Source organism: Equus asinus, chromosome 22 (assembly GCF_041296235.1).
Source record: "Equus asinus isolate D_3611 breed Donkey chromosome 22, EquAss-T2T_v2, whole genome shotgun sequence".
Lineage (NCBI taxonomy): Eukaryota > Metazoa > Chordata > Mammalia > Perissodactyla > Equidae > Equus > Equus asinus.
In genome coordinates, this window is record NC_091811.1 from 22760274 (window position 1) to 22785639 (window position 25366).

Below are 25366 nucleotides of genomic sequence, written 5' to 3' on the forward strand. Positions count from 1 at the left end.
ATTATGCCACTCTATCCCTTTATCATGTTTTATTTTTCTTTATGGCATTTATTGCCATCTGACATCAAATTCACAATTATTTACATTATTTGTTTATTCCCTATATTCACTCACTAAAATACAAGCTCATTGCGATTAGGGTCTTTTGTTCCATCCTAGCCACTAGAATAGTGCTTGGCACAAACACACGTTCAGTACGTACTTGATCGAGGAACAAATTATTTGAAAGGTGCGGTGGATCTCAGAAGTAACTACACAGCATTGACATATATTATAGTGTTTCTCAACTGGGGAGCACCATGTACTCACTGGGGGGAGAAATTTGTAGTGTGCTTGGAAAGAGCTCGCTTATTCTTTTCTGAAAGACACACATATACACATCCAACACAGCAGCTGGTATTGAAAACCTCGGGATGGAAGTCCAAGAACTGAAGTTAGAACTACTAACTTCTTCACTGATCTAAAGGATGCTGTTAACCGAAAGCCACCCATCACCTGAATGAAGATTACTCAAGAGATTCAGAGTACCAAACAAAGCACGCCCACTGCTGAACTCCGACATGAATTTGTTCATCCCCAGTTTCACATTCCAAACGGAATCCCACTTCCTGTGCTCTCAAACTCATATGCCTACATTCATTAAATAGCACAAACCTCCCTTTACCTGAAGCTCTGAGTCTGCTATTAAGTCAACTGGATCAAGTGTGGGAAAAAAAGACAAAACATATGCTAAGATAGGAAAACATACTCCAGTTATACACCTTTTCCTTTCAAAGATAAAAATTTTATTTTTGAGGAACTTTATACTGCACATTTCCAAAGAGAGTCGCATAAGAAAGCAAAAATGTTATCCTCCCCTCATCCTAGAAATAAATAAGAAGGGCACAAAATTTCTTTTTAAATCATGACACTTGCAAGTTTAGCACCAGCATCCAAAATGAACAAAAAAGGAGGAAAAAAAGCATTTACTATATATTTCAGATTTCTTTGGTTGGGGTTCTCCCCCTGTGGTATGAATATTTCTTCTTTCAATTCATATTACCAAAACAGTAAAAACCAGGAAAAAAATATAAACCTAGTGGTTGCTGAAACTGGGGAGGTCGCTCTCTTGTCTTGTGTGCAGGCATTCCCGGGATCTCAGCTTGCTGGAAAAATGTGCTGACATTTTCCTTTTGTAAAGTTGTTTGTTTCATAAAGAATAATAGTAAACATTCTAATGTCCACATCTTGGTTAGTGTTCCACTTTATTGCTTGGATGTTTCTTTGGTGTTGGTAAGGTCGTGGTCTGCTTTTTGCTGTGTTTTATTTTTTGAATGGTCATTAATTCTTTAGGTCACCTGGAAAAAATTAAAATCAAACTTATAAAGAATGGCATAATGACCAAGAGTTAAAGAATAAAAAGGCAAAAAGTTATGTTTCATGTAATTTAAAAAACAATATTTATTTCAGAAGCTCTCAACAAAATCTACACGTTATTCTTCTATAGATTTGTCAACTATAGATTAATCGAAACTTACGTTTTAATAAAGTATTTTTACAACCCAGAAAATCAGTGCATAATGGTAAAAATTTTGTAAAATTATATAAAAGAAAATTACTATCATGAAGCCTTTCAAATGAACAACCATGGTCTAACTTTGCATAGTCATTTTAGCGACTGCACAACATCTCCTCATATGAATACACCACGCACAGCACGTACCTACTTCCCCAATGGTAGACACATTGTAAATAGGAGAAATGTTTTTCCCCCATCTTTTGGGTTATTTTCTTAGGAACAATACCCAGAAATAATGTTACTTAGGAAAAGGTTATGGCTAAAATGACTGATACATAATTCTAAGTCAGTTAATACAAGTTTGAACAGGGAATTTATCTCTATGATAAACTGTCCACACCACTCGAGATAAAATAGAATATTCCCAGCCTAAAACTGTCTCCCTAATGGAAGGTTAATTTAAATCCCAACCACTGCATAGAAAAGCAGATGGCATTTAAAAAGTAGGAACTTATAATCATCTCAAAATTTCATGAAATCTTAACTTTTTTTTATGAGTTTTACAACCTCTCTTTTAAATAAAAGCTAATTCTTATTTATTTAATGAAAAGAGCAACAACCAAGAAATATTAAAAAACTAAAGCCTCAGAAGTTATTAGATGAAAAACCCAGAATGAAATCAACTAAGGCTTATAAATTCTTTTAAGACTGGCTCTATAACTGGGTCAGTCTATCCTGTTACATTTCTACCTACGTAAATAAAATTTCCAAGATCTTTAACAAGAAGATAGAAAAAAGTAGGAAACCACAACGAAGATAATGAGCTAAGCTTAGTGGAGGTTCTTCCCCGTGCCCTGTGTAAGCATCTCACATGCGTTACCTCACGAAAGCTGTGCAACAGCCCTCGAGGGTGCGTCTAGCTAGTCTCCCCACCGCAGCAGCAGCAGACATTACTGAGACCGAGGGTAAATAAACTCTCGAGACCACCCAGCAAATGAGTGGTAGAGCCTGGACTGGATACATAAATCTGCAGGCTCTCACACATTATACTGAACTGCCTCAAAATCAATAATCTTGGTTATCAAAGGGGAAAAGGAAGAAAAAAATGACTAGTTTATACTACAGATCAGTCTGCTGTTCGTAAAATGAGGCCTCTGTCAGGCACTCTAAAATTATCAAATTGGCCACTAGGTCTCAGACAAGTAAAACTTTCAAAAGTTTTCTTAAGCGATTTTAATAAAAGTTATCTGTCTAGAAAAAAGAATATGATCATCAACTCTGTCTGAAGGTTTATGCCCCCAACGCATAGCAAAAATAAGGTCAATCCCAGGGATATTTAACCACCGAAGCCACTCCTTCTCCAGAATCCCAATGGAGATAAGAGATTGGCCCAGATGACTCACAAACTAGGTTAGACTGCTCTGGGCTACTGTTGAGAACTATCACCCCAAGCCCGGGCTCCCAAGCTCTTACCTGTTGATGGTGAAGGTGCCTGGGGAGCCCGGTGTTACTCAGCACTGCTCTGCCCGGTGGCTGGAGCAGGGTTCTCAGATGGTGCTTCACCTGCCTTGGTCTAAAACACAAAACAAAACCACATACCAGAAATGAATCTATGCAGACGCCAGCGGAAAGTTCAAGACGAAAAGGTCTCAAAAGCTGGAATCTTCCTATGAAGATAAATCACTGTGCAAAATTTTAACTACTTTTAAGTACAAGTCAAAAATTAGTTCCACAGAAGAATGGCCTGCAAACAGCAACGACACATCACCACTCTCCGTAATGGAAGATCTATGATATACGTACGATTGCTTTCAACACATGCTTACAGGCAGGTTCCTCTCTAGAGATGCTGTCCTTTGTTTGGAGAGCCCTAAATGCTTTAGCTCTGAATCTCCACTAGTGTGGATAATTCTCTCAGAGAATGCTGAATTAGTTGAATTCAAATATTTGGTTTGTGTTATGTGAAGGGCATACTCTCTCTCTCTCTCTCTCTCTCTCTATATATATGGCTCTTTGGCTAAATGTTATTACATATTATACATATTATATATGTTATATATAATATAAAGCATTATATGTAAACTGTATCTGTAAATGTTATAAATTACACTTCATATAAAATGTTATATATAAATAATATATATTTATTTAAGTGCCATTATTAGACTATAAAACCACTCTTAGAATGCAATACTAGTTTGACATGATTAAGGATGATCTGGCGACATGCTCTGGCTGGCTTGATTTACCTCTTTGCCATCTTGTGAAGGAGCATTAGGAGGACGGGGGCGACGCCGATAGTTGTATGGGCGCCGGTACCCACGGCGAGCAGATGGCTGGTTTGGACCATTGGCCGCTTGTTGATTCTCTTTATCTTCAGCCTCTCCGACAGCCGGGACAGGTCGTGGGCGAGGAGGGCCCCTGGAACAGAGACCACAAGAGAAAAGAGAACAAGTGCCATGGGACCAGGGTCCTCAAGAACATAAAGTTTTATTTATTTTTAAAGATTAAAAAGTCAACTGATCCGTACTTATTGCTAGAATTATGCACAGGCTAATGCAGCAAATGGAACAAAGGTTTGGTGAAAAAATCCTATTTTTCCCCCTTCAGCTGGACACCTATTTGTAGTGGACAAACACATACTGAACACATACTATGGTCCTACCAGGCACTTGGATAGGCACTGAGGACAGGAAAATAAAAAAGAAAAGTGGCCTGGTATCTGCCCTCCATGAACAGAGTTAGTGGAGACTAAGGGGATTAAACATGAGAAGAAAACTAATACTACTTACTATGTGCCAGGGCCTGTGCAGGTATGTTTTTATGTTAAATACTTAATCTCGATGCTAATTCTGTGAGTTGGATTTATAGAGAAAACCAAGACGTTTAGAGAGAAGTATTTGGTTAAATCATATGAGATTGCTGTTTTTATAGGTCAAAAAGGTCAAATACAGCTTTCCCAAGATAATACAGCTAGGCACTGAGAGAGCTGGCATTCACATATACTACAGTCTACTGTTTTCATTAAGACTTTTCTATGAAGTCTCTTATTTCAAGTCCTTACTAATTAATCATTAGAATGATTATGTCTAACATGCCTAAAACTAGAATGAATCTTGTGAGGAAAAGGACGTAGAGTGGTACATATCCTTTCCCAAAATAATATATCTGATCTCCTTTCTATAAACCATGCTGCCAAACTTCAAGGTGGTATGAAATGTTACTCAGGAATGAAGTTCTACTTTCTTCACTTACCTCAAGGATACAGTAAAGGAAAAGGAAGGCTTACAATATAAAAAGCTTAAAAGGGATCTTAGGGAGTCTAGCCCCGAATTCATAGTCTTCACAAGGGATAAAGCACAAATAAAATAACCCTCGCCTTCACTCATATTAATATCATTGGTGGTAATAATATCTAATATTTATTGAGGGTTTACTATACCAGGCACCATACTAATTATCTTAGATGCATTAGTACATTTAACCCTATCGACAACTGTAGAATATTCCTTCGTGTCCATTTTACAGACCTGGTGACTAAGTTTTAGAGACTCCAGAAACTTGCCAAAGGAGATACAGCTACTAACTGCAGGGTGGGAATTTAAAAACAGACAATGTGCCCTGACTTAACCCCTAGGCTAGACTGCATGAACTTTCAGAATCTGCAGGATCCCAAATACTCCCTGGCACTCAATTCTTCCTCTATTTGTAGCACTACCACTGAATTACCCATCGATTAATTTATTTCATTAAATATAATAAAAATTAAGTACTAATTTATATCATGTAAAAGTTATGGAACACAAATAATGTTTTGGTACAGGGATAACTGAAAATTCTTTTTTGAAGAAGAAGAAGATTAGCCCTGAGCTAACATCTGCCGCCCGTCCTCCTCTTTTTGCTGAGGAAGACTGGCCCAGAGCTAACATGTGTGCCCATCTTCCTCTACTTTATATGTGGGATGCCTGCCACAGCATGGCTTGATAAGCAGTGCACAGGTCAGCACCCAGGATCCAAACCAGTGAACCCTGGGCCACCAAAGCAGAACTTACAAACATAACCACCTTGCCACCAGGCCGGTCCCTGAAAACTCTAATTCTTAAGTAGGTGGGCAACGTCACGCCACCATGTGAAAATGTGTACTGCAGAGTCCTCCAAAAATCACAGGCACCCAGTCAAAGTAGCTACACCTTCTAGTTATATAATAAACCCACAAAACAAACCCACCATATCCTCATAAATTCTACTGTCACTCACAAGTCCTTCAGCTGGTCATTAGTTAGTGGGTAGTGTCACATACCTACGGTACCTTGGGCGGTAAGTTGGATTTCGATGAACCGGTCCCTGAAGTTGTGCTCCCTCGGGGACTCCATCCTTCATTTCTCCTATCTCACCAGCCTATAAGAGGGCAACGAGAGCTGAAAATGAGCATCATGCTACAGGATATGAGACTCAGAGCACACAGCTCCACTCAATTTTTTTAAAAGTAAAAAAATGCTTCATTACAAAGCTGGGAACTCTCAACTATAACAGTGAACTATTTATTGATTAGATCTTTGTGAATGATAAGATGGAAAGAAAAACTCACTCTCACTAGAACAGTCTTTTGCCTTCGCCCAAGGCACTTAATTTTATTTTACAATATTAATTTAGCATTTTGAAATGTTCCATTCATCTCATGAAAGAAAACCTATATTATAAAAGGAAATGGAATGATACACTACATGTGAGCAACGAGAATCTTTTCCATCTTTTCAAACCCAGACCCACTAATTCTACAATCAGATGTCCCCTCCATACCATGATGGTTTCTACCTTCAAAAGTTCTCACACCTCACAATGACTCCTGGCATCACAATCTCAACCACGCTCTCACTCGTGATTTCTTCCTTTTATAATTTTTTCCTTTAATCTGTCTGCATTATTATTATAAAATGTTACACAATTTAATGTATAAAATGTTATTAAATTAATTAAACTAAATGTTACTTAAAAAAATAAAATATACTTCCTTGATGATAAAATTATTTTAAGCTAGGGGAATAAAATTAACTTATTGTAGAACTTCCAGGGGAACAGAGAACAACTAAAAACTAACAAATAAACCCCAGCAGCAGTCTCTGAAATTCTTTACAACACAGCGACATCTCAACCTTCTTTTGTCAAAATTAATATTCCTTTCTCCTCCATATTTCACTAAGAAAAGAGAAGCAATCAGAAAAGAATTTCTACATTTTTTCCACTATCAAATACCAACCTGCCTGCATTTGTATTAATTTTCTTCTCTCTTATGACACAGGGTAAGTGGTCCATGCTCACATCCAAAGCCAACCCCTCTCTCACCTACGAGAGCACTTTAACACTCTATCCCTCCTTCTCTCCTTCACTATTTTTTCCCTGCTCTGCACCATCATTTCCCTCTAGACATAGAAACATGCTGAAATAGTACCCATCTTTTTCAACTTTTTTAAAATTTTGAAATAATCAAATTTACAGAAAAGCTGGAAGTATAGAATGTAATGCTTAGCTCTCATTCAAGTTTTGCCAGTTGTCCCAAAAATGTCCTTGACAGCAAAAACACCCATACAATCACACACTGAATTTAGTTGTGTCTCTGTCTGGAACAGTTCTTTAATGTTTACTTGGCTTTCATGACCTTGACACTTTTACAGATTATAGGCTGGCTGTTTCGTAAAATATCCCTTAATTTGGGTTGTTTGGTGTCTCCTGATGATTAGTTTACACATCTTGGGCAGGGAAGCCACAAAAGCGACACTGCATTCTTCTCATTGCATCCTGTCAGCTGACATACGGTTTCAATTTGTACCGTTACTTACAATGTTCACTTTGAAAAGTAGTTAAGGTGGTACTTGCCAGGCTCCTTCACTATCAATTTACTTTTTCTCCTGTTGTAATTAATGAGGATTTTGTGAAGAAGTACTTTCAAAGTCTGTAAATATTCTATTCCTCATCAAATTCTCAATATATTAATTTATTTATTTATATCTGCATAGACTCAGTTTTCTATTTTATTCAATGAGTTATAATCTGTTACTATCATTACAGGCCAATGAGAACTCCTTCAAGCTGGCTCATGTCCTGTTGACACGGCTCCAACATTCTTTGAGTACTTCCTTGCTTTCTGGAACAACAAGATGTTCCAGGCTCATATTGTACTTTCTCTGGCCCAGCTCTGAAATCAGTCATTTCTCCAAAGGAGCTTCTTTTTATTGGAGAATGATATTTAGAAATGAAAAGCTGGGGGCCAAGTATGCTCAATGCTATTAAGGTGTCACTGATGTCAGGCTATTTCAGTAGACAGAACCAAGGAACACATACACACAAATATATGTGCACACACACACACTGTGAGTTACATATATATAAATGTGTGTGTATGTATGGCATATTTGATCCGTTCATCCAATAGCTTTAGGAGTAAATTGTTGGTGAGGGACAGGGTACGGGAGACCAGGAGAGAACTCACTCCATGTAAAAACAAAATCAAATCAGATAAAAACCTTGCCCTAACGCCATATCCTCCTCCAGCTACTGCCCCATTTCTTTAAGTTCCTTTACAGACATCACACTAAAGGAAAACACCACTGCCACCACCACAGAAACCTCCTCCAAGGGGAATATGATATCTCTTGGTCCTCACCCTCTCCTTTCACATTCATGCGAATCAGCACTTTGTCTCACCACACCACTAACCTCCAAGTTTCAATAATCAATTTTCAACCTAATTTCCTCTACTTATCAACAGCATTTAACACAGCATTTCCTTCATGAAATACATTCTCCCTATCTGATCCTTCTCATTGTTCTTTGCTAGACTCTCCTCACTTTCCTAATCTGTTGGTATGCCCCAGAACTCAGTCCTAGAATCAATTTTCTACCCACATTCATTTTCTAGTGAATCTCATCCTGCCCCCATGCCTTTCCATGTTTTTATGACTCTGAAGTATATCCTCAGTCCCATTTCTCCCTTCAGGCTCCTTTGGCCTTTGTACTTGCCATTCCCTCTGCCATTCCTGCCCTTTCCCAGTACCTCAATGACTTGCTCCCATGTTTCATTTAGGTCTTTTCTCAAATAAAGCTCCAAAGACTCTGTCAACTATCTATCTAAAACTACACCTTCCTCCCTCAAGCCACTTTCTACCTCTTGACTCTGTTTTATTTTTCTGCCGACCTGCCATCTCCACTTGAAGGTAAAATTTAAGGTGGGAAAAAGATCTCCAAATGATTTCCACTTCTCCCCCTAAATCTGACATTTCTTCAGTCTCCCTACAGTTGTTTAAATAAAAGTCAGAGGTTATTCTTTACTCCTCACATCAAATGCTGACATTTCTATGTTTAACACTGTTCCTAAATTTGACCACTTATCACACTTTCACTACTAGCACTCTAATCCAAGCCATGATCATCTCTCCACAGGGAGAGTATAGTAGCTGGTCTCCCTACTTCTTGCTGTTGCCTCCTATGATCTAGCTTCCATAAGCAGTCTGATGATCTCTTCAGTATGCTTCTTCCCTATTTAGATGCCTTACTGGCTCCTTACTACATTTAGAGTAGGCCAACATTCCTTATCACGGTCTCCCAGGCACACTTGATCTGCCCTAAGATATCACCCTGATCTCACCTCCTACCCCTCTCCTCTTCACTCACACCATCCCAACCACATGAGCTTTCCTTTAGTTCTCTGAACAAGCAAAGCTGCTTCTTCCTCAGGAACTCTGATTCACAAAAAAAGTCAGAAACAGCAATTAACATGCTTAAAGGCTGAGAGTCTACTAGGAATGATTGAATGGGAAGTGCAGGGGCAGACAGACTGAGTTTAAATCAAGCTCCACCACTTCTTACCCATTTAACATTAGGTAAAAGTTGTCCATTTGTTTAAATATTCAAATCTCTTCATTTGTAACAACAAAAATAGAGAAACCATTGCCAACTTCATACATAAAGCTGTAAGGAAGTCTGAATAAGAATTGATTTCAAACATCTGCCACTTGGTAGATGCCAAACAATGCTGCTCCCTTTCCTCTACCATATAATTCTTTTCTCAAAGACTACAAATAGTTGACATTTGCTCAGTAACCAATTCTATTTAATTTTCAAATACGTAGAATTATCTTTAAAAAATGGAAGTCATTTGGTTACTGATGTATCATGCTACATTATGTAGCACTATTATGAAACACTATTGACCTGATTATTATCATTTATTTTGTTTTATTCAATGAATTTCATAGTTTTGTATATAATAGAAAGTGTTGGAAAAGACATTTCTCTTTGACCTCAATAATTTTACCATCTTAGAGATCTCTCTATACTTTTAAGTCATTATATTGACAATCTGGCAGTAGCGTAACTATATGGAAGAAAGTTTTAGGAATTTTCATTTGAAGCTATCAGTTGGCTGAAGCAGACTTCTTAGTCACTGAACATCCAAACATGGTATGTATTAGAAAAATTCTAAGGGAAAACTGTTGAAGGAATCTAAGACAGCTTTTATTTCGGATATGGAATGGGTAAGAAATTCAGGCCAAGTTAAAACAACTAAATGCAGTTATCAGAATAGCACACTTTTCCAAAATTAACTTTCAACCAACTTCCACAAATAATGTTCTACATGGCACTAGAGAATCACTTTGCTCTGAACCTTCAATTCCTAAAGTAAAATATACTTTATTTCAAACAATATGGAAAAAAATCATGTTCTCAAACACTATGATACAAATGTATATGCTAAATATTAAGAATGATTATGTCAGGAAGGTACTACTAATGCACTAAAAATAAATGTGTATTATAATCTCACTGACTCTTCCTGTCTTTATTTCCTAGAAGCCCAGAGTGCTGCCCTACAGAAACCTATGCCTCATGTACCCAATCTCCCCATATATGTAAGTCTACTTGTTATTTTTAGCACATTTGTCAGGGACAGCTGTTACAGAGTGGAAGGGAAAAAACAAGAAGCAATGTAGAAAGAACACATCATGCACGATGGGATAGGAGCAGGGTAGCAAAGAACACACTGAACATAATGTTCAGTCAAAACACTTAGTAGAAAAACAAACAACAAAAACCAAGGACATGAAGAGGAAAAAGTTGTAGCAGTGACAGCAAAAATGATGTCCTATCCCAAGTTTTCCAAGTTTCCTGGGAACAGCGAAGTTGGTATAAGGCTTACTTATTTTTGTTATTTTTTTAAAGCTTCAGTGCACAGTTGTGTATCCTATCCTCTTCTCTATGTCAGCCACCGCCACTGTATGACAACTGACAGACCGGTGGTGTGGTTTCACAACCAGGAAACGAACCTGGGCCACGGTGGTCAGAGCGCCGAGTCTTAACCACTAGACCACCAGGGCTGGCTAGGAAGAAGGCTTATTAATTACATGTCAAGTTCACAGTAGCTATATCAATATTTTGTAGTAAAAAAGGGGAATCAATCAATAATCAACAATCTCCACTCTAGTTAGGTTTTCTTAATAATCAACATTCTCTCATCTGAATTAAGGACCTTACAGATGTTATCTATCCTGAGGCATAGTGCTGAAGTCTGTACCTTTGATTTAATCATCATAACCCCGTAGTGAAGGCACATTACAATCCCCATTTAATGGATGGACAAGTTAATCTCTCTAAAGTTTGGTTTTCTCAAAAGCTTACAGATAGTATGTAGCAGAGACAAGATTCAAACCCAGGCCTGCCTGACATGAGAGTTCAAGCTCGTACATATACCATCTGTCTTTCTACTTTATTTCTTTTATTCTTCCATAAACTATAACTATCCATAAACTATCCACCAGGGTCCCCGATTACAGGCATGGCTCCTGTGGTTGCTTTTCGAAAAGTTACTAGAATGACTGCTCTGAAAAAGCAGACTACAGGCCTTGCCTCCACTTTTGGAGCATCGGGAAGCCACAAGCAGGATTTTATTTCCGGCAGCTGGTGTTGGAGGAGGAGGAGGAGGAAGAGGAGGCAGAGGAAGGACGGAGGGGTGAGGACTGCTGTAGAGGAGTCCCAGGTGCAATTTTACCTGCATTCTGTTGGGATGGGGAAAGACCCGTGAGCGACGGTCAAAGGTCTGTCCCACGTGGTAAGGCGGGAACCGCCGCCGGTACTGAGGGCGATACTGGGGGCGGCGCAGCTGACTCCGGGCCCCAGAGAACTGCCCGTCAGTGGCAGGGGGCTCAAATCCTTCACTGCTGCCGCTCCCTTCCTCCTCCTCCTCCCCAGCGTACTAGCGAAGCAAAGAAACAGAGATTCAGAAGAAGTTTCAGCAAGGAAAGAACCAAAGACTACCATTTAGAATGAATATCACCAAAAGAAAAATCTCCCCCCACAAGGAATAGCCCCTTCTATGATACAGACAAAATGCATTTAACCCAGATTATCATGTGATTCCCTGGGATAAACTACATTAAGATTAAGGTAGATCTGTGCAGATAAAATACCAAGAAGCAGAAAAGCAAGAGCAATCAATCTATAACGAATTTAATAGTCACCTAATCAGAACTGATGAATAGCAGTTGACCAACCACCCAAAGAACATCTACAAGGTTTATAATACTTAGCTCTGCCAAATGTGTCTCCTGATATTTACCAACCACTGGGCAAAGTCCAGAAAAAAAACACATTTTGTAGTGTTATCAACAGGTTTATTCTAAGTGGTATACTTCATGTGGCAGCTCTCAAAGTGTGGATGGGGTCTCTGAAACCCTTCCCGAGGGTTAGCGAAGTCAAGCTATTCTCATAATGCTACTAAGATACTATTTGCCTTTTCGAATCTCATCCTCTCCCAAGTGTGTGGTGGGGTCTCCCAGCAGACTGAATGCTGAAGGAGCTAGGAGAATCCAGCTGCCTATTAAATCAGACATCAGAGATTTGCAAAACTCTAAAGAAAACAATGCTTCTCAATTTAAAAAAATCTAGTTTTCATAAGAAATGTTATTTGTATTTACATGTAATGAGTTTAAGTAAATTAAGTAACAAATTTCTATCACAATAAATATTAGTAGATATAAACACACAAAGTAGATATCCTTTGTGGAGGATAAAAGTGGACTCTTCTTTGGTATCCTCAACAATATTTAAGCATATAAATGGGTCCAAAAATCATAAAGTTTGAGAACCACTGACTTAGGGTATGATTCTCTTCATATGTTTAGGAATAAAGTTTTAATTGCCCTTTAACAGATAGTGGTAAGTAATAGATACAGGCAGTTTCTAAATATAGGCCTTATTAACAAAGGGAATTACAGACTCATTTTATATTTTTTCCCATTTTTAAACTACCATATCACAAACTAATATTTTATATTAAGAAATATAAACAAAAAAACCAAGCATCGTTTAAAGAATTTTTTTATTTCAAATTTTACTTAAAGGGAAAACTTCAACTACTGCCTCAACTAAGCCTAATTTCAGAAAAATTAAGCCATTCTAAACTTCATAAACCTGTATCAGCTATGATCCCCAATTATGTAAAGACTACTAGCATAAAAAATGTTCACCAAAATATTATGTGAAACTGCACAAATTATTTTTTCTTTTTAGGCTTTTCACATCTTTTTGAGTTTTATACAGCCAAATCTTTCACTAAGAGTTTTCCAAATTAAGAATAATGGCACCACTGCCAAACATACTCTTGAGAGATACTCAATAAGCTGTCGGGACAACAGAACATCTTCATTTAAGTATACTTTCAGAGTTCAACAATTTTATTTCTAAATATCATTTACATGCATAACTTCAGAATTTCCACCCCTTTGAGGAGAAAAGTCTTTAAAAGAAAATTTTTCACCAAAGGTTTTCTACCACTTTCACTTCTGAATTAACCTAGGAGTCAAAATAATCACAACTAGAGCTCTGTGAATCTGATGAACTTGAAAGAGTTGATGCGATGTGGTAAAAGCTATGGTACCTCGTTCCCTACTCCCACCCCCTGCACACCTTATCATTAAAAATCAAGTAGGATAAGCAAAACATAGGTAAGAGAACTATAGAAACAGAAAAACAAGATGTCATAAGGAATCTGATAAAAATCTATTTGGGCAGGGTGTGAAGATGATAAAATGAAGAGGAAAAGCATTTAGGTAAGCAGAAAGATATAAATCTATCAAAGCATAGAGATAAGTCATTCTGAACCTGCAGATATTTTATTCTGGTGAGATTTTTCAAAAGTTTTCCCTGGATGACAGATGTAGCCATAATCCTGTGCTCACAAAGCATCTTGAGTTTTATTCTATGGTGCCAATCCAAGGTATTAATTCTAGAAACATTAAAATGACTCAAATCTAATAGGATCCTCATGACCACAAATGAATGAGATTCTTTTTTGGGTGCCTTGAGAATACTTTAAATTGAGCCTCCTAAGAAAGCTCTGGCCAGACTTGGTTTTAAATCTTTTCACCTGGATTAGTACCAATCTAAAGAATTAAAAATCTAGAGAATTGATGTTTCTTTACTTTGATTTGAAATAATGGGAAAAGGCTATGCTAAATGAAACAGCTACTTAATTGAGGTAAATTATTTAATACTCCTGTGGCCAGCACTGTTTATTGCCTATTCTGGAGCTATTCCCCATTCCTCCTTGCCAACCAAACGCTAATTTTCTTAAGAGGTCAACAGTGCCAGCACCAAGAGATGAACAAGAGATTTAAACCAGTAACAGAAATCTCATTCCCTTTTGCCAGTGAATGCCACATGACTAGGTTCTGGCCAGACAAAAGCCAAATGAAGAGAAAGCCATTTTGACAACCTTGGCATAGCCTACTTTAATTAAGCCTGCTTGTTACAAGACAATGAAATGTCTGTTACCTGCAGCCAAATACACACAAACTGATACAAATTCTGAATGCCAAGTTTCCAGTGAGACCAGTGGCTATATGGATAAATTCTGGGCACCAAAAATTTCCCATCCAAAAAAACAAAAAAATCACTTTGTGTCCCCAGGAGAAGATACATCATTTATCTGCTCCAAGTATGTACACTTAACTTTAGATGTGAAAATTTTTTCAATCGCTGATTAGGAAGAGAGACAACATACATTACGGGGAGGTCCACGGCGTCTGCCATAGTAGCCACGTCTGTAACGGCGCCGATCAGCAGCATAACGGCTCCCTTCTACAGGAACTCCATCCGGGCCAGTCACATTGGCTGCTTCTGCACCCTGAGAAAGAAAATAAACAAATACACCCTCAAAATTAAGAAGAAGCTAAACTAACCCCAAAAAACAGCCTTAGACAGTCAGAGTGTCAGAGAATGGCAAAACATACCAACAATTCCTACTGCGACCTTGAAAACACACCTAAGTCTTAATAAGGTGAGCAAGGTGCTTGATGTCCTGATTTAAAGATATAGAACGTAAACTTTGCCTTCTGTTTGTTTATACTAAGTTCAGGAGCAGAATGTGCCTCTTTAATGAACATAAACTGGTCAATATGATGCAACTGTAAAAAGAGTAATGCTAGACTAGGAAGAAAATTCCTCAATGGAAAATAACTTAGACAATGTTATCTTCCTCCAAAATGTTGAAATTTACGTTACTCTCAGAGGTTCTAATAGAATCCCTATTCAGGGGCTCACATGGCCCTGTACGGCACTGAGTTACTGAGAGTGAAACTTCTCCCGTTGGGGCAGCAACAAGGAAGAAGGGTCTTTGATTTAGTAACACCTAGTTTCCACACGTGGAGTCCCTCTTTAGACCTCGCTACTATCCTTGAAACAGACCTAGCATTCTTATTATCATACAGACAAATGGATAAAATAACGCTTCCAAAATATAAAAAATTCAGACCACACAGATTCAAGAGTATATTTCACACTCTAAATCAATTTGTAAAACCTCAAGTTCTGAAAACATACAGAGGTAAAATTAACCTGGCAAAACAGTATTTTAAGAGTTGGATGGGATATTAGAGATCAATCATTACAGGCCAGCATTTGCTGGAAGGCGATCTGAAATGCCAAGAGATTTGCGAGATACCCTGGGGATATCATTTAAATTTCTATATTAAATGATATAAAGTGTTTTTCTTTTAAAACAAAACAGTTTGGGAGCCACTAAGAATATGGCCTATGGAATGGTGTCTATGCACGTGGAAAGAGCACATGCATGGGAGTTAACTAGTCATTCACTCAGTTAGTGTATAATCAGCTGCCACTATTAGCTGCCATGGCAGTGATACCAAATAAGTTTTTAAAATGTTTTTATTCTTATTCTATATTATTTTACTGATACCTATAATGGACTGTTGGAATTAAACATCTAACAGCAGAAAAAAATTCTGTAGATACACTTCAAAATGATCTTAGCTTCTTGGGCTGTTCTTCATCTGAACAAAGCTGTTAACCAGTCTGTCAAGATGCCTTCAGCTTTCCCAAATCCAAGCCAAAGAGAAAACACAAGCATTATACTCAATTTGAATCTTCTTTTACTGAGATTAAAACATTCTTTACTATAAGTGCTTATAAATCACAGCCTGAAAATTTTATTCTTATGAAAAGAAATATTTTTCCCCAGAGCAGCTTTTATCTATTTTTAACACTATAAAATGGTTAAATTTTTATCTATACTTAAACATACATTTGGTACCAAAACAAAATATGTCAGTTTTAATATTGAGAAATTAGCTTCTCCTTTCATAATTAAATAGGGTTCATCCTTTATTAAATGAGAAGTTAAAATGTACTTTTATAATACATCAAGCAACGTTTATAATGACATTCAATAATCAAAAGTATTTCTACTTAAAAGTCACTTCTTCCTGTCACAGAAAAAATCCAAAGTACTGTGAATTCTTACCATTTACTATGCAAGAAAACTGTGCCAGCACACTTTGATACCCAGCCACAATTTTCTCTCACCTTCTCTCCTTCAACCACATCAAACTCTACAGTTTCTCCATCTCCTACACTGCGCAGATATTTCCGTGGGTTATTCTTCTTGATGGCAGTCTGTCAAAAGAACAGAAAACTCTAAATGAAGTATATGTCAATATTGGCCGCAGATTTCATCACTTTCAAGTTTACTGGGTATTTGAAGAAACTGTTGACTTATTATTACTTTTCTGAATTATTCTCCTACTAACCTAGCTCTCCAAATCAACAAAATAAATCAAAACAAACACACACTATAAAACCATGTTCCATATTACTTTCTTGATTCATGTTATCCTTCAAACTTCATCTTGGTAGGTGGATCAAACAGAACGTGTAGTTACTACACACTTCTGCTACAGATGATCCCCTAGTCATGATATCAGATATACAGTTATACGCTGCGTAATGTTTCAGTCGATGACAGACACTATGTACAATGGTGGTCCCATAAAATCAGTACCACATGGCCTAGGTGTATAGTAGACTATCCCGTCCAGGTTTGTGTAAGTACTGTAGGGTATGGAGAAATTTTCCTCTACCCTTCTAGGTTCTTCTGGCTGGTCTAAGAATTCAATTGACATGAGACAGATTAACAAGAGAAAAACAAAACAAAAGTTTAATAACACGTATACATGGGAGAAACCCAGGAAAACAGAATAACTCACTAAAATAGCTAAAGCCCTCACCTTAAATACCATCCTCAGCTAAAGACAAAAGAAGTTGTCGGGGGTAGGGAGACTCAGGGACTTGAAAGGAAAGAAGCCAGTTCACCGGGAGGTGAAAAGGAACAAATATTTGAAAAACAAGTGTTTTGTCACACAGAAACAGAAGAACACAGAGGGGAGCCCAACAAAGGGGCTTTTCTAGGCTCCTCCTCCCTGTCTACCAGCTCGTTCATGTTATGCTAAGGTGAGAGCTCATTTCCTGAGACAAGTTTTTAATCTGAATTCTTTTAGGCAGTTAAAGGGGAGATAACAGAAATACTTTCTACATCTTTTGTTTCTTAAAAATAATCAGCCTAAAATAATCATGTTAAAGTGACACATTTTAAGGTGGCAGATTTTGTTCTCCTTCAGTACACTCTATGTTTGCACGATGACAAAATCACCTAACGACACACATCTCAGAACGCATTCCCATCATTACTTGACACGTGACTGTATGACTTCCCTCAAACTATTAAGTGTCCGAGATTCAGACTGTAGCTCCATCAGTAGGTGGGAAAAATGCCTTCATGAAATCTTACACACACACTTTAGGTTTAAAGGTTTCTGTAGACAAGAGAAACTGCTAACCCCAAGAGGAATTTAAAAATGTGTGAAGGGGAGGAGGGATGATGAAGAATAGAAATAAAGGAATGACAAAATGCCAAGGGGATCTGTATTTCTGATAGGATATACAAAATTACCTCAAGAATCAAAATAGTACTGATAATCCGGCCTCTTCCCCCACAATCCCTGCCCACTTTATGGATGAGGAAACATGAGGCTAATGAGTGATTTATCTGAAGGCATAAAGATATGGCCGGGGGGAAGCTGGGAGTGGGAGGGAATTCATATACCTGTACAGTGCTGTATTTATTCAATATTTTTCCCATCACACCATTCATATGTCAACTCATCCCTATACATTCCCTGATAATACATGAAAAGGTTAATGAAGATGTTATCCTGCATTAAACATCTGTACCTAAATATCTGCATATGAACAGGCCTCTCTTTTCAACCAGTGGAAGGGAGAGAATAATTCCTGCAATGAATTTCCATTTCTTCAGCTGGTATCTCTAAACAGTTAAAGGGGCTCTGAGTTTCTATGGAACTAGGTCAACCGTACTTTATAAAGCGATTAGGCATGTGTAATCCAGCCCTTCCCTTACTCTGAGTAGGAGGGAGGGGAAAAAAAAGAATGATCCAATAGGGCAGAGACCTCACCCACAGAGGAAAAAAGGCAGTTCGGGACAGGATACATGCACACGCAGTTCGAACATTCAGCCATTCCAAAAACAGCCCCTCCCTGCCAGCTTGTTCCTTTTTTCCTGTTAAACTGGGCAGGCCTCGACTCATCGAGGTGACTCACCACACAACCTCATGGGGCTGGAATCAGGTCACATATACTCACAGCTAATGAAGCTGGCCACTGGAACAGACACTTGCTGGGTCCTTCACCTCAGCAGTCACCAAACGGAGAGTTCTTACCCCAAAAGGTCTGTCCACCTCCAGTTATTATAAACAACACTTCCTTTCAGTCTGCTATAACTTTAAAAGTCACTGTATCTGAACAAAAAAGTCTACTCAAATTATCTAGGCACAACTGAAATATATCAAGTCAAGTAGAAATATAAACGACAGAAACCACTCCTAGAGAGCTTATTCTTAGACATCACTCTCTCCATCACCACACCCACCTTAAATGTGCACACAAACCTAAACGGGAAGAAACAAAAGCACAGAAAACCAGATGCTTGATGGAGCCCAGCAGGTAAACGTGCTGGTATTAGTACCTGTCACTCTACTTGCCTGTGGTTATACACTAAGAACACACACATTCGAGACAATTCATTGAAAACCAAACATACAAAAAGAACAGCAAGTGTATTCCCTCTTTTAATCTATTTTGTAAAGCAAGTCAGGATACACAATAATAGAATAAATAACATCCTGGGATAATAACGTAAAGAAAGACTGAGATACCTGTAGCAGAGAAGCCCACGTTTCCCACAGCTTACCCATTTTCTATGTTTCCTTGCAATCTAGGGAATGTGGGCCTTCTGACCCGGACACGTGCTAACTGGGCCTCACTGGAACAGGAGTGAGGATTATCCTGGGAACGGTTCCTCATGTCTTGGATACGCACACCCTAACCATCTGCTTCGCTGTGCTGTTTACTTCAAGTCAGAGCTGCTCTGATAGAGGAGCTTTAACCGATACCCACCCAGGCAAAAGCCAGATCGCTTCCAGCCAAATGCTAAGGAGGAACCATGAGGTCAGGAGAACAGGATGCTGACATGGACACAGAAGGTTTTTCGCTAAGGACTCAAAGTCTTTAAAAATTAGAAAGTGGCCTAAGTAAATAGCACTTCATTAAAAAAAAAAACCATTCAAAAACAGTTAATATGATGGGGCAGAAGAGTTTGTCTGCCGATCTTAAAATGTGGAATTGAGCTCTCTTGCCAAAATAAAATCACAGAGAGAATTCAGAGTAGAATAATTTACAGGAGCTCGTTTTGGGAAAGAGAAAGCAGCAGATTACAGACGCCTCCTTCCTCACATGGCAGATGTAACATTTATTATCCCACTTACCTGATGTACAAATACATCTTCTTTGGTGTCATTTCTGTTGGAAGACGAAAAGTTCACAATTAAAGCTACTAAGTATGCAGAAAAACTTACAAAAACAGATGTTTTCTGGGTTTAGACCCAAGACCCCAAATACAACATAAATTTTCGTTTATCCCCTAAACTTAATTCAGATGCCTAGAATCAATCCTCGTTAAAAACTTCTAAACCCACAAGATATTCACCTTACTCCTCCACGTAACCACAGGGCTTAGATCCAAGCACACAGATTCAACGTGCGAAATACCCCTTTCCTCTCATCTCTTTCTAAATCACGTGGTATGTAATCAGAGCCCTAGACTTCCCTCCCAGCAAAAGCAAAGCAAGACAGTTAAAAGGACAGGGCACAGCTGTGAACTAGGCTCCCCTTACACTGAAACCTAAAACAGCCCCCCCCCCCCACCGCCCTAACTTCTCCCTACCCCCAACAAAACAGACCAGGAAGAAATTGGAGGAATTTCTCTAAGGGGGGAGGGAGTGGGGGAAGAGAGAGAGCAAAGAAAATGACGATATCATGTAAAAACATCATAATAATCCCAAAGGCTTGCAGGGCATTCTCATTCCTATATGGTCAGAAGTTACCATGGTTTAAAGAAAACACTACGGTCTCTACACAGGACTTGGACCAGACCTGGGTTACAGATCCAGCTCAATTACTCACCAGTTGTACGACCTTAGGAAAGTTGCTTAACCAGTCTAAGACTCCATTTCTCCATCTGTGAAATTATGGTTATGGGCTCAATTATCCTAAGGCCCTTCCCATTTCTGATTTATCTCCCTCCTCCTCTTTTTCTTTTAATGACTAGATGGTATAAAATAAGTTATTTATCAGATTCTGGAAATGTATTTTAATTAATATTTAATGACCAAGAGCTTAGAAATCAGCATATTTACAGTGCCTAGAAATCTTGAAATTTCCACAAGCCATTAATAAAGTACAGTAAGGATTTGTAACTACTGGTGCCACAACATAAGTGTGTATTTAAAACATGTAGACGTAACACACACATACCGATTTATAAATCCATATCCATTTCTGACGTTGAACCATTTGACAGTGCCAAGGACTTTGGTGGCTAAAATAGGATTAAGCAGATAAATTAGTATCTGACCTACAAAGAGATAAAGCTCATATCACTAAGGTCATGATAGCATTATATAAATCCTCAACATACCTGGGGAAACCACTAAAAGCTTAATTCCAAAATATATTAGGAAAAGAAAATGGAGCAAGTGAGGATATCATAAGGGATACTTTTCAGAAGACTAAACCTTTCTTCCTTGTAAAACTTTTCAGTAAAGTCATAAGGAGTGGTCATAGTCTATACAAATCTGCAATAATTAAAATTGGGAAACACCGTTGGAGGAAAAATTTTAAAAATGCTCTTTAAGATTAAAGTTTTAACAAAGGAACATTTTTAAAGTGCAAAAGAAGGGTCACAAGGAAAGAGAATGTAGACAGATGAACAAGGTAAGTACCAATAACCTTAACACATGACTTTCATGCTTTGAAATATTAGGCAAACTTTAATAAGCGAAATAGTAGCTCCTTGTTAATATCTAATATACAAAGACACAAAGTAACTTGTCTGGTTGCCAGATGGGGCCCTACAAGAGAAGTCAAGAGTAATAATAGAACTGATGCTGTCTCAACCCAGTTCTGTACTTACCACCCTGAGACATGATGCAACAGGCCTTTTCAAACCACAGTGATGAATTTGGGCTTCTGTTTCATTGTTTACCCTACTCTCTGCAGTTGGTGGGAATCAAGCTCAGCATTTTCTATAAAATCCTCCTCTCTTAAGTTCATTATTGCCTCAACTTTCTGTCATGAGTAGGACCATTTCTGTATAACACCAGATTTTAACAGTATTCAAGAGAAGGAATCTAAACAAACAGTATGGTCATACAACTTGTACTTTGTAGATGCATATTTATTTCAGTCATCAAGTATGATGTGAGATGTCTTCTTGAACCAATTTTGAACGTCGAACTCAGGACATCTAGGAAACGCCTATGTCTAAATTCAGGAAATGCATAAAGCAATCATCAAAACTCAGTGAAACAGGAAATCTTACAATAGAGTGCCTTAAAAAAAAAAAAGGCTTAGCAGAGAATGAAAGTAACGTTAATCCATGTTGCCTCTCTCTGAGACACAAAGTTTATAATTTCCAAGGATAAACTTTAAGGATTCAGCTTTCAAATTCAAAACTAAAATAGTAATTAGGACTTGCTTTGTTGTGGGCAGGGTTAGTTCTGAGTTTTGCCAGATTGATACGCTTGAGAAAGTATTTTAACTCTCTTTGTAAAAAGAAAAAAAAAACAAACAACTCTTTATGCCTCCAAAGTCATTCAGTCCGCCACTGACTGAGCAATCTCCAGCTCTAATTCCAAGTAAGGAAGATCTCTTCAATGAAGAGATTAAACCATTGGCATCTTCACTTTTAGGCCATTCTAATTAGAGCAGCTGGGCAAAGAAGAAAAAATATTTCATGTTTTAGATCAAAATGTCAATAGAAGAGGCCTGTTTTTGATAAGTCATATGCTTTTAAGGCACACATTATTTCAAATGATATGCTTTTTGCGCCTCCTTTCGTTTCTCCCAAAATTAATGACCTAGGAAAATAGAAGGATAAAAGCCATTGTTGATTCATTTTCATATAGTTAATGTCTAGCACTGTCAAAGGAGAATCTTGGTTAGAAAGCCAACATTAACCCAATAGGGAAAAAGATGAAAAATGATTCTCAAGTCTAACTTCAATCCAGGCTGAAGGTTATTTTTAGTCCCCAATGTAGTTTTAAAAAATTTTCTAATTCCACAAATATTTCCATTGATTTCATATGGCCAAACATATGTTTATGCACACTTCTTGCTTTAAAACCATACACTCACTTCACATACACAAAGCAGGAAGGGGGTACAGAGGAAGACCACAGGCTTCCACAATGTTCATTAGAAGGGAAATTCTGTTTCCCCTCAGGTAAACTTCTTTCCCCAGCCCTGGCTAGACACTGAAGTTAAAGACCGTCTGTACTGGGAGAATCCAAAACCAGAATTCCATTTCAGTCAGCCCTGTGCCTGACACATTTTAGGCACCCATGTGTTTGCTTGGCAAAGGAAAGGAGATGGCAGAACACACTGGACACCAACTGACAGTGTTGAAATGTCATGTAAAGGAGTTATAGTGGAAAGATGAAGGACCTCCAGACTCTTCACCAGGGATGTGGTCAAGGCTGAAGAGCAGCTGCTGGGTGGGGAAATTAACTTTATCTGTTTCCTTCCTCTTTAAAGATATCTACTTTAATTTAAAATCCAGAAGTTTACTTTAGATGCAGAAGGGCACAAGGATCAAGTGAAAAACTGCAAAATTTCCTTTATACAAAAATAAATTATTGTTAAGAATAGATCTTAACACTACTTTGGATAACTCAAGGTTGTCTGTATCAGACATTTTGCAGGGAAGTGTTCCAAGAAACACTTGTTGGAAACAGTATCACAATACAAATACTGAGTAGATTTAAGTGACTCTCAATCCAAGAAAATGAGGGCTATTTTGTGTCTTAACCTACACAGGTTACATTTAACATGCTGTTTGGCAGTAATGAGTAAATGCCCTGGAAAAACAAGAAAACAGGCCTCTCCAGGTGGGGAACAGGGAATGGTATTACACTTCCTTCACATTATTCCCTCAATTTTCTTTTTAGAAACGGGCAGGCAAGGCTCAGAAAGATCAAATATGCCCCACCCAGAATACTGAACATTTCTCTGAAGCATCCTGCACCATCTCTTAACTTTCCTGTTTAAAAGAGAAAGAGTGATATACATTCTTCAGAGAGCTTACTCACCACCCACCGGCTTTGTCAGCCTGTTGAAGGCCTCACACAGAGAGTTACTTAAGGAGAGACCGCTGAAAAACGTGACAAACCCTACCTCGACCACGAAACCCCTTTCTAACGCTCTGCCCCCAAACCTGAATTTCTCATCTTCCTGTTTCCTAAGTTACAAGTCCCAAGATAACGATGTTTTGAACAAACGTCACACCCACGCTCCAAGTTTTTTCAGCTGCCGCACAAAGTGCGTTCCCACAGTTCAGAGAGAAGAAAACGTGGAGCGATTGGTAAACACTGATTCCTTCGTGCAGCAGTGGACACAGAGAGGGAGGACGACGTGGGACCAAGACCCAAGCTTCCCAGAGAGGATTGCAACACTTCCTTACCGGCATGTGGCAGACGGAAGCCTGGCGTCTTGCCCTTGCCCATGTGGGAAGGGCGTCAGGGACAGACACCTGAGCCCTCCCAGCAGGAAGCCTTTCCCCCTTTCCCTCCCTGCCTTCTCCTAGCGCCTCACTCTTCCCCAAAGGAAATCCTGTCCTCACCCCCAAGATCCTAAACAAGGTCTCCAAAGTCCCCATCCCACGTGTCTGTCCCTCTCTTCCATCCGCAACCATCCCTCCCCAGGCTCCTCTCTCCCAGACTGCCGCTCTTTTCCTTTCGGACAGAGGGACAGAGGCACTCTCTACGACGGGAATGGGCGACAGAGCCCGCCTAGGTCACCGAGGTTCAGAACCCAACTTACTGGCCCAGGACCAGCAGGGACGCGCCCCGGACCACGAGGAGCGCAGGACCCCGCGCGCTCGGCTGGGAGCTCCGGCAGGAGAGGCGGGCTGCAGCCAGCGGCGCTGGGACCCCAGTCCCCGGGGACCCCGCACTGTCGGCTGCCCCGCCCGCGTGGGAAACGCAGCGGGGGCTGCCCACGCGTGCTCGGCGGCCGGCTGCAGCCCCGACCCTGCCAGGCCTGACTCACCGAGAACTTTCTTCTCCGCGTCTTCGCTGCCGGCGGGGGCTGAAGAGGCGGGGGCCGCGGTGCCCGTGGCTGCGGGGGCCGCGTCTCCACCGGGGTTTCCTGCGACCAGGGCGCCGGGCGCCGGGGCGGCGGCCTGGGGCGCGCCGCTGCCCCCCGGGCTCTTGGGCGCGGGGTCCTGGGGGGCCGCGGGGGCCGCCTCCGCCGGAGCCTGCGGGAGGGTGGTGGTGGTGGTGGTGGCCTCGCCCGCCTCGCTCATGCCGCCTCCTCTGCTCTCACTCGGGCACCTTGGTGGCGGTTGGGCGGCGGTTAGCGCGGCTGGGGTCGCGGCTGCCGGCTCGCTCTCTGGGAGGCCGGTGCGGCTCTCGCGGCGCGGCGGCGGCGGCGGGTCTCGCGGCGGAGGCGGCTCGAGCTCTGGGCTGCGCGCTCGCTCGGGGCTCCTCGCTCGATCTTACTGCCCCAAAAATGGCCCCGCACAAGTTTTTCTAGGCGGCGCACCGGCCCGGAGGGAAGGGCGGCGAGGGAGGAGGGTGGAGAAAGTTGGCTCCCGACTTGGGCATTGGCTTCATTAGCATTTAAAGGCGCCTGATGCCCTTTCCAACCCACCAGTGCGCCCGGGACTGGGGCGCAGGGCCGAGCTGGGGAGTCAAGGAAAGCAGGAGTAAATCTGAGGTTTGCATTGTAATCTGGAGTTTTGTGAGAAAGCGCTGCTGTCTCTTTGTCGGAGCCGGGCACGGGGTCTCTCCTTCCTCAAGGCATCTTGGCGCCTGAAACTGACCTTTAGGAGAGGTAAAATAGGGTATCCAAATAACGCTGCGCTTCTCGCTCCCGAACACTTTGTTA

The 25366-nt window shown here is 39.9% G+C and overlaps 1 protein-coding gene across 2 annotated transcripts; it reads right to left on the reverse strand.

Moving 5' to 3' along the window:
* Positions 1-762: 762 nt before the first annotated feature.
* YBX3 (Y-box binding protein 3) lies at positions 763-24991 on the reverse strand. 2 transcript variants are annotated; one of them, XM_014845584.3, is made up of 10 exons: positions 24527-24991; positions 20735-20798; positions 19687-19720; positions 16373-16462; positions 14553-14675; positions 11541-11744; positions 5799-5896; positions 3748-3919; positions 2972-3071; positions 763-1337 (listed from the first exon to the last, which is right to left on the reverse strand). In XM_014845584.3, exons 1-9 carry the CDS (start codon positions 24780-24782, stop codon positions 3006-3008), a joined length of 1107 nt encoding a protein of 368 aa, XP_014701070.2. In that variant the 5' UTR covers positions 24783-24991; the 3' UTR covers positions 763-1337; positions 2972-3005. The 2 variants fall into 2 exon arrangements, with proteins under 2 accessions (XP_014701070.2, XP_014701072.2); XM_014845586.3 differs by lacking the exon at positions 11541-11744 and having other exon boundaries at positions 24527-24982.
* Positions 24992-25366: the final 375 nt, after the last annotated feature.

Coding starts and splice junctions, on each gene's coding strand:
- YBX3 (XM_014845584.3), bottom strand. CDS start 24,782: ATGAGCGAGGCGGGCGAGGCCACCACCACCACCACCACCCTCCCGCAG. Junction 19,721..20,734: donor GGATATGGATTTATAAATCG/GTATGTGTGTGT, acceptor GTCTTCCAACAG/AAATGACACCAAAGAAGATG. Junction 14,676..16,372: donor ATGTGGTTGAAGGAGAGAAG/GTGAGAGAAAAT, acceptor TTTCTTTCTCAG/GGTGCAGAAGCAGCCAATGT.